This window comes from Drosophila novamexicana, unplaced genomic scaffold (assembly GCF_003285875.2).
Source record: "Drosophila novamexicana strain 15010-1031.04,08,12 unplaced genomic scaffold, DnovRS2.1 tig00000820-arrow-pilon, whole genome shotgun sequence".
NCBI classification, from domain to species: Eukaryota; Metazoa; Arthropoda; class Insecta; order Diptera; family Drosophilidae; genus Drosophila; species Drosophila novamexicana.
This window is the reverse complement of record NW_020824828.1, coordinates 2,221,281-2,241,869: the sequence shown is the minus strand read 5'-3', so window position 1 is coordinate 2,241,869 and position 20,589 is coordinate 2,221,281. Positions and strand designations below refer to the sequence as shown.

Here is a 20,589-nt window from a genome sequence, read left to right as displayed (position 1 = left end):
ATAGCGATTTTTTAGTCGAAAGTCATGTCCAAATCTTACCCCAAGATTCGTATATAGACATGGGTCAAAATTTACCACCCCCATAACTCGGCCAAATCTCAACCGATTTTCACGAAGTTTGGCTTTTACTTCATGGTTTTCCCTCTAGATTAATGTGGCATTCAAATCTCGACACCGATTTTTTGGTCGAAATTCATGTCCAAATCTTACCCCAAGATTCGTATATAGACATGGGTCAAAATGTACCACCCCCATAACTCGGTCAAATCTCATCCGATTTTCATGAAGTTTGGCTTTTTCTTCATGGTTTTCCCTCTAGAATAATGTGGCATTCAAATCTCGACACCGATTTTTTGGTCGTAATTCATGTCCAAATCTTACCCCAAGATTCGTATATAGACATGGGTCAAAATGTACCACCCCCATAACTCGGCCAAATCTCATCCGATTTTCACGAAGTTTAGATTTTTCTTCATGGTTTTCCCTCTAGATTAATGTGGCATTCAAATCTCGACACCGATTTTTTTATCGAAATTCATGTCCAAATCTTACCCCAAGATTCGTATATAGACATGGGTCAAAATGTACCACCCCTATAACTCGGCCAAATCTCATCCGATTTTCACGAAGTTTGGATTTTTCTTCATGGTTTTCCCTCTAGATTAATCTGGCATTCAAATATGAATAGCGATTTTTTAGCCGAAACTCATGTCCAATCTTACCCCAAGATTCGTATATAGACATGGGTCAAAATGTACCACCCCCATAACTCGGCCAAATCTCATCCGATTTTCACGAAGTTTGGATTTTTCTTCATGGTTTTCACACTAGATTATTTTGGCATTCAAATCTGAACACCGATTTTTTAGTCGAAATTTATGTCCAAATCTTACCCCAAGATTCGTATATAGACATGGGTCAAAATGTACCACCCCCATAACTCGGTCAAATCTCATCCGATTTTCATGAAGTTTGGCTTTTTCTTCATGGTTATCTCTCTAGAATAATGTGGCATTCAAATCTCGACACCGATTTTTTGGTCGTAATTCATGTCCAAATCTTACCCCAAGATTCGTATATAGACATGGGTCAAAATGTACCACCCCCATAACTCGGCCAAATCTCATCCGATTTTCACGAAGTTTAGATTTTTCTTCATGGTTTTCCCTCTAGATTAATGTGGCATTCAAATCTCGACACCGATTTTTTGGTCGAAATTCATGTCCAAATCTTACCCCAAGATTCGTATATAGACATGGGTCAAAATGTACCACCCCCATAACTCGGCCAAATCTCATCCGATTTTCACGAAGTTTGGATATTTCTTCATGGTTTTCACACTAGATTATTTTGGCATTCAAATCTGAACACCGATTTTTTAGTCGAAATTTATGTCCAAATCTTACCCCAAGATTCGTATATAGACATGGGTCAAAATGTACCACCCCCATAACTCGGTCAAATCTCATCCGATTTTCATGAAGTTTGGCTTTTTCTTCATGGTTTTCCCTCTAGATTAATGTGGCATTCAAATCTCGACACCGATTTTTTGGTCGAAATTCATGTCCAAATCTTACCCCGAGATTCGTATATAGACATGGGTCAAAATGTACCACCCCCATAACTCGGTCAAATCTCATCCGATTTTCATGAAGTTTGGCTTTTTCTTCATGGTTTTCCCTCTAGATTAATCTGGCATTCAAATACGAATAGCGATTTTTTAGTCGAAATTCATGTCCAAATCTTACCCCGAGATTCGTATATAGACATGGGTCAAAATGTACCACCCCCATAACTCGGCCAAATCTCATCAGATTTTCACGAAGTTTGGATTTTTCTTCATGGTTTTCCCTCTAGATTCATCTGGCATTCAAATCTCGACACCGATTTTTTGGTCGAAATTCATGTCCAAATCTTACCCCGAGATTCGTATATAGACATGGGTCAAAATGTACCACCCCCATAACTCGGCCAAATCCCATCCGATTTTCACGAAGTTTGGATTTTTCTTCATGGTTTTCCCTCTAGATTAATGTGGCATTCAAATCTCGACACCGATTTTTTTTGTCGAAATTCATGTCCAAATCTTACCCCAAGATTCGTATATAGACATGGGTCAAAATGTACCACCCCCATAACTCGGCCAAATCTCATCAGATTTTCACGAAGTTTGGATATTTCTTCATGGTTTTCACACTAGATTATTTTGGCATTCAAATCTGAACACCGATTTTTTAGTCGAAATTTATGTCCAAATCTTACCCCAAGATTCGTATATAGACATGGGTCAAAATGTACCACCCCCATAACTCGGTCAAATCTCATCCGATTTTCATGAAGTTTGGCTTTTTCTTCATGGTTTTCCCTCTAGATTAATGTGGCATTCAAATCTCGACACCGATTTTTTGGTCGTAATTCATGTCCAAATCTTACCCCAAGATTCGTATATAGACATGGGTCAAAATTTACCACCCCCATAACTCGGCCAAATCTCAACCGATTTTCACGAAGTTTGGCTTTTACTTCATGGTTTTCCCTCTAGATTAATGTGGCATTCAAATCTCGACACCGATTTTTTGGTCGAAATTCATGTCCAAATCTTACCCCGAGATTCGTATATAGACATGGGTCAAAATGTACCACCCCCATAACTCGGCCAAATCTCATCAGATTTTCACGAAGTTTGGATTTTTCTTCATGGTTTTCCCTCTAGATTCATCTGGCATTCAAATCTCGACACCGATTTTTTGGTCGAAATTCATGTCCAAATCTTACCCCGAGATTCGTATATAGACATGGGTCAAAATGTACCACCCCCATAACTCGGCCAAATCCCATCCGATTTTCACGAAGTTTGGATTTTTCTTCATGGTTTTCCCTCTAGATTAATCTGCCATTCAAATCTCGACACCGATTTTTTGGTCGAAATTCATGTCCAAATCTTACCCCGAGATTCGTATATAGACATGGGTCAAAATGTACCCCCATAACTCGGCCAAATCTCATCAGGTTTTCACGAAGTTTGGATTTTTCTTCATGGTTTTCCCTCTAGATTCATCTGGCATCCAAATCTGAACAACGATCTTTTAGTCGAAATTCATGTCCAAATCTTACCCCAAGATTCGTAATTAGACATGGGTCAAAATGTACCACCCCCATAACTCGGCCAAATCTCATCCGATTTTCACAAAGTTTGGCTTTTTCTTCATGGTTTTCCCTCTAGATTAATGTGGCATTCAAATCTCGACACCGATTTTTTGATCGAAATTCATGTCCAAATCTTACCCCGAGATTCGTATATAGACATGGGTCAAAATGTACCACCCCCATAACTCGGGCAAATCTCATCCGATTTTCACGAAGTTTGGATTTTTCTTCATGGTTTTCCCTCTAGATTAATCTGGCATCCAAATCTGAACAACGATCTTTTAGTCGAAATTCATGTCCAAATGTTACCCCAAGATTCGTATCTAGACATGGGTCAAAAATTACCACCCCCATATCTCGGCCAAATCTCATCCGATTTTCATGAAGTTTGGCTTTTTCTTCATGGTTTTCCCTCTAGATTAATGTGGCATTCAAATCTCGACACCAAATCTTACCCCGAGATTCGTATATAGACATTGGTCAAAATGTACCACCCCCATAACTCGGTCAAATCTCATCCGATTTTCATGAAGTTTGGCGTTTTCTTCATGGTTTTCCCTCTAGATTAATGTGGCATTCAAATCTCGACACCGATTTTTTGGTCGAAATTCATGTCCAAATCTTACCCCGAGATTCGTATATAGACATGGGTCAAAATGTACCACCCCCATAACTCGGTCAAATCTCATCCGATTTTCATGAAGTTTGGCTTTTTCTTCATGGTTTTCCCTCTAGATTAATCTGGCATTCAAATACGAATAGCGATTTTTTAGTCGAAAGTCATGTCCAAATCTTACCCCAAGATTCGTATATAGACATGGGTCAAAATTTACCACCCCCATAACTCGGCCAAATCTCAACCGATTTTCACGAAGTTTGGCTTTTACTTCATGGTTTTCCCTCTAGATTAATGTGGCATTCAAATCTCGACACCGATTTTTTGGTCGAAATTCATGTCCAAATCTTACCCCGAGATTCGTAATTAGACATGGGTCAAAATGTACCACCCCCATAACTCGGCCGAATCTCATCCGATTTTCACGAAGTTTGGATTTTTCTTCATGGTTTTCCCTCTAGATTAATCTGGCATTCAAATATGAATAGCGATTTTTTAGCCGAAACTCATGTCCAAATCTTACCCCAAGATTCGTATATAGACATGGGTCAAAATGTACCACCCCCATAACTCGGCCAAATCTCAACCGATTTTCACGAAGTTTGGCTTTTACTTCATGGTTTTCCCTCTAGATTAATGTGGCATTCAAATCTCGACACCGATTTTTTGGTCGAAATTCATGTCCAAATCTTACCCCGAGATTCGTAATTAGACATGGGTCAAAATGTACCACCCCCATAACTCGGCCAAATCTCATCCGATTTTCACGAAGTTTGGATTTTTCTTCATGGTTTTCACACTAGATTATTTTGGCATTCAAATCTGAACACCGATTTTTTAGTCGAAATTTATGTCCAAATCTTACCCCAAGATTCGTATATAGACATGGGTCAAAATGTACCACCCCCATAACTCGGTCAAATCTCATCCGATTTTCATGAAGTTTGGATTTTTCTTCATGGTTTTCCCTCTAGAATAATGTGGCATTCAAATCTCGACACCGATTTTTTGGTCGTAATTCATGTCCAAATCTTACCCCAAGATTCGTATATAGACATGGGTCAAAATGTACCACCCCCATTACTCGGCCAAATCTCATCCGATTTTCACGAAGTTTAGATTTTTCTTCATGGTTTTCCCTCTAGATTAATGTGGCATTCAAATCTCGACACCGATTTTTTTGTCGAAATTCATGTCCAAATCTTACCCCAAGATTCGTATATAGACATGGGTCAAAATGTACCACCCCCATAACTCGGCCAAATCTCATCCGATTTTCACGAAGTTTGGATTTTTCTTCATGGTTTTCACACTAGATTATTTTGGCATTCAAATCTGAACACCGATTTTTTAGTCGAAATTTATGTCCAAATCTTACCCCAAGATTCGTATATGGACATGGGTCAAAATGTACCACCCCCATAACTCGAACAAATCTCATCCGATTTTCATGAAGTTTGGCTTTTTCTTCATGGTTTTCCCTCTAGATTAATCTGGCATTCAAATACGAATAGCGATTTTTTAGTCGAAAGTCATGTCCAAATCTTACCCCAAGATTCGTATATAGACATGGGTCAAAATTTACCACCCCCATAACTCGGCCAAATCTCAACCGATTTTCACGAAGTTTGGCTTTTACTTCATGGTTTTCCCTCTAGATTAATGTGGCATTCAAATCTCGACACCGATTTTTTGGTCGAAATTCATGTCCAAATCTTACCCCGAGATTCGTATATAGACATGGGTCAAAATGTACCACCCCCATAACTCGGCCAAATCTCATCAGATTTTCACGAAGTTTGGATTTTTCTTCATGGTTTTCCCTCTAGATTCATCTGGCATTCAAATCTCGACACCGATTTTTTGGTCGTAATTCATGTCCAAATCTTACCCCAAGATTCGTATATAGACATGGGTCAAAATGTACCACCCCCATAACTCGGCCAAATCTCATCCGATTTTCACGAAGTTTAGATTTTTCTTCATGGTTTTCCCTCTAGATTAATGTGGCTTTCAAATCTCGACACCGATTTTTTGGTCGAAATTCATGTCCAAATCTTACCCCGAGATTCGTATATAGACATGGGTCAAAATGTACCACCCCCATAACTCAGCCAAATCTCATCAGATTTTCACGAAGTTTGGATTTTTCTTCATGGTTTTCCCTCTAGATTCATCTGGCATCCAAATCTGAACAACGATCTTTTAGTCGAAATTCATGTCCAAATCTTCCCCCAAGATTCGTAATTAGACATGGGTCAAAATGTACCACCCCCTTAACTCGGCCAAATCTCATCCGATTTTCACAAAGTTTGGCTTTTTCTTCATGGTTTTTCCTCTAGATTAATGTGGCATTCAAATCTCGACACCGATTTTTTTGGTCGAAATTCATGTCCAAATCTTACCCCAAGATTCGTATATAGACATGGGTCAAAATGTACCACCCCCATAACTCGGCCAAATCTCATCCGATTTTCACGAAGTTTGGATTTTTCTTCATGGTTTTCACACTAGATTATTTTGGCATTCAAATCTGAACACCGATTTTTTAGTCGAAATTTATGTCCAAATCTTACCCCAAGATTCGTATATAGACATGGGTCAAAATGTACCACCCCCATAACTCGGTCAAATCTCATCCGATTTTCATGAAGTTTGGATTTTTCTTCATGGTTTTCCCTCTAGATTAATTTGGCATTCAAATCTCGACACCGATTTTTTGGTCGAAATTCATGTCCAAATCTTACCCCGAGATTCGTATATAGACATGGGTCAAAATGTACCACCCCCATAACTCGGTCAAATCTCATCCGATTTTCATGAAGTTTGGCTTTTTCTTCATGGTTTTCCCTCTAGATTAATCTGGCATTCAAATACGAATAGCGATTTTTTAGTCGAAAGTCATGTCCAAATCTTACCCCAAGATTCGTATATAGACATGGGTCAAAATTTACCACCCCCATAACTCGGCCAAATCTCAACCGATTTTCACGAAGTTTGGCTTTTACTTCATGGTTTTCCCTCTAGATTAATGTGGCATTCAAATCTCGACACCGATTTTTTGGTCGAAATTCATGTCCAAATCTTACCCCGAGATTCGTATATAGACATGGGTCAAAATGTACCACCCCCATAACTCGGCCAAATCTCATCAGATTTTCACGAAGTTTGGATTTTTCTTCATGGTTTTCCCTCTAGATTCATCTGGCATTCAAATCTCGACACCGATTTTTTGGTCGAAACTCATGTCCAAATCTTACCCCAAGATTCGTATATAGACATGGGTCAAAATGTACCACCCCCATAACTCGGCCAAATCTTATCCGATTTTCACGAAGTTTGGCTTTTTCTTCATGGTTTTCCCTCTAGAATAATGTGGCATTCAAATCTCGACACCGACTTTTTGGTCGTAATTCATGTCCAAATCTTACCCCAAGATTCGTATATAGACATGGGTCAAAATGTACCACCCCCATAACTCGGCCAAATCTCATCCGATTTTCACGAAGTTTAGATTTTTCTTCATGGTTTTCCCTCTAGATTAATGTGGCATTCAAATCTCGACACCGATTTTTTGGTCGAAATTCATGTCCAAATCTTACCCCGAGATTCGTATATAGACATGGGTCAAAATGTACCACCCCCATAACTCGGCCAAATCTCATCAGATTTTCACGAAGTTTGGATTTTTCTTCATGGTTTTCCCTCTAGATTCATCTGGCATCCAAATCTGAACAACGATCTTTTAGTCGAAATTCATGTCCAAATCTTCCCCCAAGATTCGTAATTAGACATGGGTCAAAATGTACCACCCCCATAACTCGGCCAAATCTCATCCGATTTTCACAAAGTTTGGCTTTTTCTTCATGGTTTTCCCTCTAGATTAATGTGGCATTCAAATCTCGACACCGATTTTTTGGTCGAAATTCATGTCCAAATCTTACCCCGAGATTCGTATATAGACATGGGTCAAAATGTACCACCCCCATAACTCGGTCAAATCTCATCCGATTTTCATGAAGTTTGGCTTTTTCTTCATGGTTTTCCCTCTAGATTAATCTGGCATTCAAATACGAATAGCGATTTTTTAGTCGAAAGTCATGTCCAAATCTTACCCCAAGATTCGTATATAGACATGGGTCAAAATTTACCACCCCCATAACTCGGCCAAATCTCAACCGATTTTCACGAAGTTTGGCTTTTACTTCATGCTTTTCCCTCTAGATTAATGTGGCATTCAAATCTCGACACCGATTTTTTGGTCGAAATTCATGTCCAAATCTAACCCCGAGATTCGTATATAGACATGGGTCAAAATGTACCACCCCCATAACTCGGCCAAATCTCATCAGATTTTCACGAAGTTTGGATTTTTCTTCATGGTTTTCCCTCTAGATTCATCTGGCATCCAAATCTGAACACCGATCTTTTAGTCGAAATTCATGTCCAAATCTTACCCCAAGATTCGTAATTAGACATGGGTCAAAATGTACCACCCCCATAACTCGGCCAAATCTCATCCGATTTTCACAAAGTTTGGCTTTTTCTTCATGGTTTTCCCTCTAGATTAATGTGGCATTCAAATCTCGACACAGATTTTTTGGTCGAAATTCATGTCCAAATCTTACCCCGAGATTCGTATATAGACATGGGTCAAAATGTACCACCCCCATAACTCGGCCAAATCTTATCCGATTTTCACGAAGTTTGGCTTTTTCTTCATGGTTTTCCCTCTAGAATAATGTGGCATTCAAATCTCGACACCGATTTTTTGGTCGTAATTCATGTCCAAATCTTACCCCAAGATTCGTATATAGACATGGGTCAAAATGTACCACCCCCATAACTCGGCCAAATCTCATCCGATTTTCACGAAGTTTAGATTTTTCTTCATGGTTTTCCCTCTAGATTAATGTGGCATTCAAATCTCGACACCGATTTTTTTGTCGAAATTCATGTCCAAATCTTACCCCAAGATTCGTATATAGACATGGGTCAAAATGTACCACCCCCATAACTCGGCCAAATCTCATCCGATTTTCACGAAGATTAGATTTTTCTTCATGGTTTTCCCTCTAGATTAATCTGGCATTCAAATACGAATAGCGATTTTTTAGTCGAAAGTCATGTCCAAATCTTACCCCAAGATTCGTATATAGACATGGGTCAAAATTTACCACCCCCATAACTCGGCCAAATCTCAACCGATTTTCACGCAGTTTGGCTTTTACTTCATGCTTTTCCCTCTAGATTAATGTGGCATTCAAATCTCGACACCGATTTTTTGGTCGAAATTCATGTCCAAATCTTACCCCGAGATTCGTATATAGACATGGGTCAAAATGTACCACCCCCATAACTGGGCCAAATCTCATCAGATTTTCACGAAGTTTGGATTTTTCTTCATGGTTTTCCCTCTAGATTCATCTGGCATCCAAATCTGAACACCGATCTTTTAGTCGAAATTCATGTCCAAATCTTACCCCAAGATTCGTAATTAGACATGGGTCAAAATGTACCACCCCCATAACTCGGCCAAATCTCATCCGATTTTCACAAAGTTTGGCTTTTTCTTCATGGTTTTCCCTCTAGATTAATGTGGCATTCAAATCTCGACACAGATTTTTTGGTCGAAATTCATGTCCAAATCTTACCCCGAGATTCGTATATAGACATGGGTCAAAATGTACCACCCCCATAACTCGGCCAAATCTTATCCGATTCTCACGAAGTTTGGCTTTTTCTTCATGGTTTTCCCTCTAGAATAATGTGGCATTCAAATCTCGACACCGATTTTTTGGTCGTAATTCATGTCCAAATCTTACCCCAAGATTCGTATATAGACATGGGTCAAAATGTACCACCCCCATAACTCGGCCAAATCTCATCCGATTTTCACGAAGTTTAGATTTTTCTTCATGGTTTTCCCTCTAGATTAATGTGGCATTCAAATCTCGACACCGATTTTTTTGTCGAAATTCATGTCCAAATCTTACCCCAAGATTCGTATATAGACATGGGTCAAAATGTACCACCCCCATAACTCGGCCAAATCTCATCCGATTTTCACGAAGTTTGGATTTTTCTTCATGGTTTTCACACTAGATTATTTTGGCATTCAAATCTGAACACCGATTTTTTAGTCGAAATTTATGTCCAAATCTTACCCCAAGATTCGTATATAGACATGGGTCAAAATGTACCACCCCCATAACTCGGTCAAATCTCATCCGATTTTCATGAAGTTTGGCTTTTTCTTCATGGTTTTCCCTCTAGATTAATGTGGCATTCAAATCTCGACACCGATTTTTTGGTCGAAATTCATGTCCAAATCTTACCCCGAGATTCGTATATAGACATGGGTCAAAAATTACCACCCCCATATCTCGGCCAAATCTCATCCGATTTTCACGAAGTTTGGATTTTTCTTCATGGTTTTCCCTCTAGATCTGGCATTCAAATCTGACCACCGATTTTTTGGTCGAAATTCATGTCCAAATCTTACCCCAAGATTCGTATCTAGACATGGGTCAAAAATTACCACCCCCATATCTCGGCCAAATCTCATCCGATTTTCATGAAGTTTGGCTTTTTCTTCATGGTTTTCCCTCTAGATTAATGTGGCATTCAAATCTCGACACCGATTTTTTGGTCGAAATTCATGTCCAAATCTTACCCCGAGATTCGTATATAGACATGGGTCAAAATGTACCACCCCCATAACTCGGTCAAATCTCATCCGATTTTCATGAAGTTTGGCTTTTACTTCATGGTTTTCCCTCTAGATTAATGTGGCATTCAAATCTCGACACCGATTTTTTGGTCGAAATTCATGTCCAAATCTTACCCCGAGATTCGTATATAGACATGGGTCAAAATGTACCACCCCCATAACTCGGCCAAATCTCATCAGATTTTCACGAAGTTTGGATTTTTCTTCATGGTTTTCCCTCTAGATTCATCTGGCATCCAAATCTGAACAACGATCTTTTAGTCGAAATTCATGTCCAAATCTTCCCCCAAGATTCGTAATTAGACATGGGTCAAAATGTACTACCCCCATAACTCGGCCAAATCTCATCCGATTTTCACAAAGTTTGGCTTTTTCTTCATGGTTTTCCCTCTAGATTAATGTGGCATTCAAATCTCGACACCGATTTTTTGGTCGAAATTCATGTCCAAATCTTACCCCGAGATTCGTATATAGACATGGGTCAAAAATTACCACCCCCATATCTCGGCCAAATCTCATCCGATTTTCACGAAGTTTGGATTTTTCTTCATGGTTTTCCCTCTAGATTAATGTGGCATTCAAATCTCGACACCGATTTTTTAGTCGAAATTCATGTCCAAATCTTACCCCAAGATTCGTATCTAGACATGGGTCAAAAATTACCACCCCCATATCTCGGCCAAATCTCATCCGATTTTCACGAAGTTTGGATTTTTCTTCATGGTTTTCCCTCTAGATTAATCTGGCATTCAAATATAAATAGCGATTTTTTAGCCGAAACTCATGTCCAAATCTTACCCCAAGATTCGTATATAGACATGGGTCAAAATGTACCACCCCCATAACTCGGCCAAATCTCATCCGATTTTCACGAAGTTTGGTTTTTCTTCATGGTTTTCGCTCTAGAATAATGTGGCATTCAAATCTCGACACCGATTTTTTGGTCGAAATTCATGTCCAAATCTTACCCCAAGATTCGTATATAGACATGGGTCAAAATGTACCACCCCCATAACTCGGCCATATCTCATCCGATTTTCACGAAGTTTGGATTTTTCTTCATGGTTTTCCCTCTTGATTAATCTGGCATTCAAATCTGAACAGCGATTTTTAGTCGAAATTCATGTCCAAATCTTACCCCAAGATTCGTATTTGGACATGGGTCAAAAATTATCACCCCCATAACTCGGTCAAATCTCATCCGATTTTCACGAAGTTTAGATTTTTCTTCATGGTTTTCCCTCTAGATTAATGTGGCATTCAAATCTCGACACCGATTTTTTAGTCGAAATTCATGTCCAAATCTTACCCCAAGATTCGTATCTAGACATGGGTCAAAAATTACCACCCCCATATCTCGGCCAAATCTCATCCGATTTTCACGAAGTTTGGATTTTTCTTCATGGTTTTCCCTCTAGATTAATCTGGCATTCAAATATAAATAGCGATTTTTTAGCCGAAACTCATGTCCAAATCTTACCCCAAGATTCGTATATAGACATGGGTCAAAATGTACCACCCCCATAACTCGGCCAAATCTCATCCGATTTTCACGAAGTTTGGTTTTTCTTCATGGTTTTCGCTCTAGAATAATGTGGCATTCAAATCTCGACACCGATTTTTTGGTCGAAATTCATGTCCAAATCTTACCCCAAGATTCGTATATAGACATGGGTCAAAATGTACCACCCCCATAACTCGGCCAAATCTCATCCGATTTTCACGAAGTTTAGATTTTTCTTCATGATTTTCCCTCTAGATTAATGTGGCATTTAAATCTCGACACCGATTTTTTGGTCGAAATTAATGTCCAAATCTTACCCCAAGATTCGTATATAGACATGGGTCAAAATGTACCACCCCCATAACTCGGCCAAATCTCATCCGATTTTCACGAAGTTTGGATTTTTCTTCATGGTTTTCCCTCTAGATCTGGCATTCAAATCTGACCACCGATTTTTTGGTCGAAATTCATGTCCAAATCTTACCCCAAGATTCGTATATAGACATGGGTCAAAATGTACCACCCCCATAACTCGGCCATATCTCATCCGATTTTCACGAAGTTTGGATTTTTCTTCATGGTTTTCCCTCTTGATTAATCTGGCATTCAAATCTGAACAGCGATTTTTAGTCGAAATTCATGTCCAAATCTTACCCCAAGATTCGTATTTGGACATGGGTCAAAAATTATCACCCCCATAACTCGGTCAAATCTCATCCGATTTTCACGAAGTTTAGATTTTTCTTCATGGTTTTCCCTCTAGATTAATGTGGCATTCAAATCTCGACACCGATTTTTTTGTCGAAATTCATGTCCAAATCTTACCCCAAGATTCGTATCTAGACATGGGTCAAAAATTACCACCCCCATATCTCGGCCAAATCTCATCCGATTTTCACGAAGTTTGGATTTTTCTTCATGGTTTTCCCTCTAGATTAATGTGGCATTAAAATCTCGACACCGATTTTTTGGTCGAAATTCATGTCCAAATCTTACCCCAAGATTCGTATATAGACATGGGTCAAAATGTACCACCCCCATAACTCGGCCAAATCTCATCCGATTTTCACGAAGTTTGGATTTTTCTTTATGGTTTTCCCTCTTGATTAATCTGGCATTCAAATCTGAACAGCGATTTTTAGTCGAAATTCATGTCCAAATCTTACCCCAAGATTCGTATTTGGACATGGGTCAAAAATTATCACCCCCATAACTCGGTCAAATCTCATCCGATTTTCACGAAGTTTGGCTTTTTCTTCATGGTTTTCCCTCTAGATTAATATGGCATTCAAATCTCGACACCGATTTGTTAATCGAAATTCATGTCCAAATCTTACCCCAAGATTCGTATATAGACATGGGTCAAAATTTACCACCCCCATAACTCGGCCAAATCTCATCCGATTTTCACGAAGTTTGGCTTTTTATATCCTGAACCCATTAAAATTGGGTATAAGGGTATATTTTATTTGTGCGAAAGCCAAGTATGTGTAACAGGCGGAAGGAAACAACTCCGATCCCATAAAGTATATATATTCTTGATCAGCATCAATAGCCGAGTCGATCTAGCCATGTTCGTCTGTCCGTCCGTCCGTCTGTCCGTCCGTATGTATGACGGATCTCAGAACCTATAAGAGCTAGAGACTTGAAATTAGATGTAGGTGCTCCTAGCTCCCGCGCAGATCGAGTTTGTTTCCGATAATCGATAACTTACTCCGTTTCAAATTTATCGATAAAAATCGATATCGATATCCTGTTTTTTGAGCAATTTTGGTAAATAATGAGAGCTAGAGTCACCAAACTTGACATATGGCTTCTAAAATAGAATATATATATGCATTTGATGTTGGAAGAAGAGGGTTCAGGGTATCCCCTAGTCGGGAGCTCCCGACTAGAACCTCTTACTTGTTTTATGATTGCGGCTTGTGTTGCCTACTTGCGGGCGCCGGACATTAAATACAGCCCAGAACACTCATCACAAATAAATTGAATCAATATAAAATCAGATGAACCAAGTCGAGTACCGAGACTGGCAATAGAAATAGCGCAGAAGGGCCAGGCGAAACACCTAAGACCATGGATTTTACATTGCTTAAGGGTCTCAATCACACACACAAACACACACACACGCACACACAAACAGCATGTAATTGCGTTGACAGCAAATTTAAATGAAATCCTCCGTCTGGCCCCAAAATCTGAGCTATAGCAAAATGTCAAATGTGTCAGAAAGCAGACGACAGTCTCAGGACCCCACTCGATGTGTGTGTGTGTATCTGTGTGTGTGTGTGTGTGTTTATGGTGGGTGCTGTGGCGCTCATCTGTGTAGGTTAGTGGGGTTCCGGGCGCTGACTGAGGCTAATAATATTGGCATTGACCCGAAACCAAAGCCAAAGCTGTAAAACTCAGCTGGCGCGCTGTCAATTTGTCGGCAAGTGGGGGGCTGATTGAAGCATCTACATATTTTATTGAAAGATATTGAAAGATTTCAATATTTAGACACGCACACACGCACATATTAAGAGCTGTGCGCGTGTGTCAGCGGGTTGCCCAGTTTAATGCATTATTTGGACGCCGATAATGGGCGTGTGCCTCCCAATCAATCAATCAGTCAAAGGTCTGCCAGGCTTATTTTCAGCGCATAAGCATATAAATGTTCTTTTATCGGACAATATTTAAAATTGCAATTGAACATAATCGAAAACGAAGACTAGAAACTTCTATGCTCTTGGGCGTGGAACAGCGAAAGTGGACGTGGGTAAAATATTATTAAAGGTCGAAGCTTGATAACTTTCATTTAAAATTGTGTGGACTATGCTCAGATATTTGCCATATATCTATTCAAATTCTATCTAAAAATGTTTTGGAAATGGTATAATGAATGTGCGTGAAACTATATGTAAATTTAAGAACTTGTCGATAAATCGATAGTAAGGCGCCGTTTTTTGGCTGTAACTAAGGAAGATGAAATTTGGCATATACCTCCCTTAAATCTGACTAAATATGTTTTAGAAATGGTAAAAAAATGTATATATTTAAGGTTAAAAACTTATCGATAAATATCGATAGTTTACTTTTCTCGTTTACTATAAAATAAGAGCTAAAACCATTTTATTTGAAAGCTTCAGCCTTGGCTTTTCACAAAATAGAACTGGAAATGACAAGTTTGTTCATTTCTAAGTCTACAAGTTTCCTAAAAGAATTCAGACCTAATCTCAAAATGTTTTACTTATATAGAGCAATTGGATAACATAGTCTTAGTGAAAATGTAGCTTAATTTACCATTTCGATTAGAGTTTTACTGTTAAATATGCGAATTTCACAACTATCGCACATTTGCTAGGACTGCAGCCCGAGTTTTGAAGCGAATTAATGCACAGTGAAGCCAGAATCCTGTTTTTAAACCAAAGTTTGTTTGGTTCAAACTAACAAACTTGGGATTTGGGCATTAGTTCAGTTATTGATATGTTGCATATACATGTGTGCCAGACAAAGGTTCAGGCTAGCTAAGGCTAAAACTTTCCCAATATGGCTGCGATAACTAAGTATATATAAAAAATAGTTTGTCTTATGATGTCATATGTGTATGCAAGGGCTGGCGACGAGGCACACATAGTTTAGGGATCGAGCTCCCGTGCAGATGGAAGATAAAAAAATATGTTTTCTGCTAGTTTGCTATAAATTTGTAAATAAATAAATGCATGGCTGGGCTCTTAAGTTGTTCAGAACTACGCCCAAGTCCCAATAAAACGTACAATTTGTTAATATGCTGATATCGATGCCTGGGTGGAGTATGAAGTCCACATGCTAGCCATAAAGCAGGAAATGGCATCGCATAAAAGGCAATCGGCTGGGCGCATTTTCCAGCTAGAAACAACACCCACACCCACATCCACACCCATGGCCCGCGCAAGATGCGCAATTGATGATAGTGAGTGCTGTGAAAATGGAAAATGAAATTTAAAATTATTTTGCAACTAAATTACTTGTCTTATTGCTGTCCAGGGATTGCCGGGTCTGGCTATTTATTGCGCCAGTGCCGGAGTCGGTGGCAGAGCCCGAGAAGGAGCCAAATCGGGACAGAGGCAGCAAACCGCCTATAAATTCCCATTTATGCCCAAGACAATCATAGCGAGATGTACATGAACACACACACACACACATACACACACTGTCGTATACATACATAAACATGTTTTTATGTGTATGTATAAATATATAGGGATATAGGAATTGTTCCTTGGATGGAACTAGAAATGGGCGCTTGTGCAGCATTCAAACGTGTCACGATCTTGAAATAAAAAAAACTGCAGTTCGAATCTAACGACTGTCCAATACTCTGTTATATATTACATTGTGACTTTCAAACTGTAGATAAATTGATTAAAGTCCTTTGCATCAGATCCGTGTCTTTATCTAACTATTTGATATAGAAATTGTGTTTGTCTAATTTGCGCCAACTCCAGAGAGATGCAAAGCAGCCCAAAATGCCAGCATGCGTTTATGCATTATTGCAAAATCATTTGCGATTTGCCTTTACAGACCTTCGATCCCCAAGCTTTGTGTTCAGATAATTGTGATTTAATTTAATTTAATTGCGCAAAATCAAACATTTTGAACTCATTTTGAATTTGTAAGTTTTTAAAGACACATCAAATTGGTGCGAGAAAACTTACAATTTAGGATGTTGTAAATCATATTCATGAAAATATTAAAATAAGAATATGTGAAAATAAAGCATCGAGAAATATTCGCATACTAGCATCAATTCTGACGGTTCAGTTGCTTTGAGAGCGGATTATATATTCATGATGTTTGTTTTTACATTTGTATTAAACTGAAATCTTAATGTTGCATGAAAAATAGAAGATAATAGAAAATAAAATATGATTAGAGATGTGTGCTTATAATGAGGCATAGAATAATTGAGCCTTTAGCTATGAGGAATGTAAATTTTCTTTTGAAAAATAAATGAAAAACTTGTTGCAAAATCATATTTTTAGTTTTACAGAAATACGCACGAGGTAAACGTCGTTATTTAAGAACAGATGCCGAATTAAAATATTGAACTCTATTGACTAAATTATTCTACTAAATTTATTTAAAAAATGTAATGCAAAGTTCAATTGAGAATTAAGTGAACTGTGAATCAAATGTCTCGATAGCCTAACTATTGCATTTAATATTTTATATTTATATTTGATAATTTTTTAATATTGCAAATATGTCGAAAGGCTAACTATTATTTTATAATATTGAATATATGTACTTGTTATTACTTTTTAATATTGTAAATCTACAATTTTTAAATGAAAATGTATATAAAATTAAAATCCCTAAAATGGGGCCATCGACCATCTCTAGGCGGAACTGTGCCTGGGACACTGCAGTCCTGGCTAGTGGCTTAGTGGAGGGCTGGCCAATAATAATAATAATCATATTGTTGGGTGCTCGCATACAAAGTTTTTGTAGGCGTTCGTCTAAGAACAATGTTAGCAGCTAGCGCTAGTAGGGTCAGCGTGTCCATTGGCAGCCGCAAAACAATAATAATAATAATAATAATAAGCCGGCTGGCAGGCAGGAAGTCATGTTAATACAAATGTCCCAGCAGCCTGCTGACTAACACAATTGCAAACTGACAATGCGACCCGCACTGCGAACTGTACGCCTCCGAAAAGGCGCCGTATGCTGCACCAACCCCTCTGCCCCCTTCTTCCTTTAGCAACGCACAATGTGGAGTATTTTATGCAGTGGGCGGTTTTGGGGGCAGGGGAATTGGGTCTGGGATTCGGATTGGGATTGGGATTGGTCGGGCGCTTATGGGCTTTTGGGTGGGTTGGGCAGGGTGTATTTGCTTGTCGGCCCCTTTGCATGAACTGCCAAGATCAGCAGAAAATTTTTGCAAATTTTATTTTATAGCATTTTCACAAGTGGAAAGTCGTGTCTATGCGTCTCATGCCAGCTCAAGCTGTCTGTGTGTGTGTGTGTGTGTGTTTTGGCCATTCGGGCTAAGCAAATAGCTTCGTTTGTTGTTTTGCTCTATCAATATTTGACTTTCGGCTTGTTTTTTGTGGGTGAACCTACAAAATTACCAGGCAACAAAAACAAAAAAAAATACAAAAAAGCAAAAGAAAAGCGCAAACGCCAGCACTTGACAGCCCATGGGAATACTGACAACTGCAAAACTCTGGCAGTACAGGCTGCTTACATATTTCCCCCGCACACACACACACACGCACACACACATACACACACATTTTAAATTGAGGTGGGTTTGTTTGTGGGCGTGTGTGGAAGCGCCTTGACAATGCCAATTGAAAGATATTCTTCTCACATGAGCACACAAATGACAGATGAGCATCTCTGATAAGTCACATACATATAACAGGATTCGTCGAAATTGTTCAGATTTTAAAGTTTTTACAGACATGCGGGGCAATTGGACACACACACGCACACACACATATGTGCGTGAGCACATATTGCCCTTTATCAAATTTTCAATTTTTCAACAGAAATAAAGACAATTGGTCAATTGGCTTGGCATAAAATAGCATCTCCAGTGGATAATTGTCTTTAAGCTGTTGTTAATTATTGAACACCATGATTTAAGTTTGGGGACTGTGCCACATTATTATATATTAATGATATGTATACCAAATTTATTTCGTTGAGTATCGAATGTGTAGCTAAGCAAACAGTATGTAACTTGTGTATTTGTCTTCACTTTATTCACTATGTTGTGTTCATTTATATTGTTTGTAATAAGCCTGCATAAATAAATAGACCCTAGAGACTTGTATCGGAGGTAACTCTCTCTCTCTCGCTCTCTTTGGCCCTTTCTCTCTTTATTTGACATTTTATCTACCTCTCTAACTGGGCAACGAATTTATTGCTTCAGCCTAAGAGTTTTGCTTTTGCTTCATTTCTCGTGCCAATTCTGACACCGAAAATCATTGCTACAAAATTATTCTGCGTCCCTTTGTTTTTTTTGATCTTTTCCAATGTTCGATTTTTGTTTTTTTTTCTGCTTCATTTCGTGCTAAGCTTTTCGATTTGTCTTCACGCTGAGCTTTTCACTTTGCTTCTCGCTATGCTTTTAGCTTCATTTTTTGCTACGCTTTTTGCTACGGTACGCTTCTCGCTCCGATTCTTGTTTTACTCTTCCTTGACCTATGTTAAATGATAAGCTTCTCGCCTAATCTACGCTTCTCGCGCAGACCTTCGCCTAAGATGTCGGTACGAGGTTTGATTAGCTTCTCTGCTACTCACTAAGCTACCTACTTGCTATGTTTCCCGACAGCCTTCTCGCTACCCTTCTCGATTAATTAGTATGTATGCTGAACTTCTCGCTACGCTTCTCACTTAATTTCTCCCTCTTCTCGATTACCGTCCTAGCCTAGTATTGCCTAGCTTCTTATTATGCAGCTCTCTAAGCTATTTATTTATCTTGTCGCTACACTTCTCACTTTGTTTCTCGCAAAGCTTCTCGCTAAGCTTCTCTCCTTGTTTATATCTTGGGTTTTGGCTATATTTTTGGTTATGTTTCTCGATATGCCTTTCGCTACGCTTTCGATACACATTTCATTATGTTTCTCGCTTCGCTTCTCGTTAACCTTCTTGTTCAGCTTCGCGCTCTCTGTCTTGCTATACTTCTCGCTACTTTTCTAGTCAGGTTTTTCGCTTAAGTTGTCGCTAATCTTGATTAGCTTCTCCCTTCGCTTCTCCTAAGGGTTTTTGCTACATTTCTCTTTAAGCTTTCCACTAAATCTTATGATGAGCTGCGCTTCTTTCACCACTACTTATTTACTTCGCTACGTTTTTATACGCCTTTCTTAACGCGTCGGTGTACTTTGCGCTACGCGCCCTTCGCTATGCTACCTCAATTTTTTTTGCTTCGCTTTTTCATTTGGCTAATTGAACTTGAATGTCAAAGCGCAAGAGTTCATTACGCCTGCTCATCGATCATTTAGTGAAGCTGGTTTTGTGGTGGAGTCAAAAGGTGAATGGGTCGTAGACCCTATTGCGGCGCTATCTAAAATCGAGTGCACGAAGTTCATTTGATGCTCGCCACTGAAGTAAAGCAAATTTCCGTTTGGTGGAATATAAAATTTATGGCCCACAGTCATGGCAGCCATGGCACAATGCAGCCAACTCGCACTGGCGCCCACTGTCCATACCCTCTCTCGCCATCTCTCCCACCCTGTCTAGTTCACTGTACCGCAGTCTCTGCCTCTCTGTCTGTCACACATGTGCTAAGCACTGGTCACTGGTCACTGGGCACTTACCAATTGTGGTCAAAACGGTCAGCGAATACAAAAACGCTTTGGCGAAATTCCATTCATGTGGTGGTCCACCCACGCCACCGCCGGCAAGACGATGATGATGAAAGTGTGTGTGCAGAAGAACAGCTTCCGTGGCCGGATTGTTGGCTGAACCACCAGCTGAACCAGCACCACCAGCAGCACCGCCAGCAACCGAATGTCCGCCAGCCACATCGTCGTGTGATAATTGCAGCATAACATCCTCGTTCAGTCTCTTGATTAATTGGTCTTGAAACTTGGCAATTTCAAGTGCGGCTAATCTGTG

General features: G+C 39.3%; 1 protein-coding gene across 1 annotated transcript in view; it reads right to left on the bottom strand.

The window, feature by feature from the left end:
- LOC115764253 overlaps nucleotides 1–20,589 on the bottom strand; it is a 102,711-nt gene that overhangs the window by 4,785 nt on the left and 77,337 nt on the right. Inside the window, exon 6 of the mRNA XM_030707171.1 lies at nucleotides 20,289–20,584. Coding sequence (XP_030563031.1) covers nucleotides 20,289–20,584 — 296 coding nt within the window. The remainder of the gene's footprint in view (nucleotides 1–20,288; nucleotides 20,585–20,589) is intronic.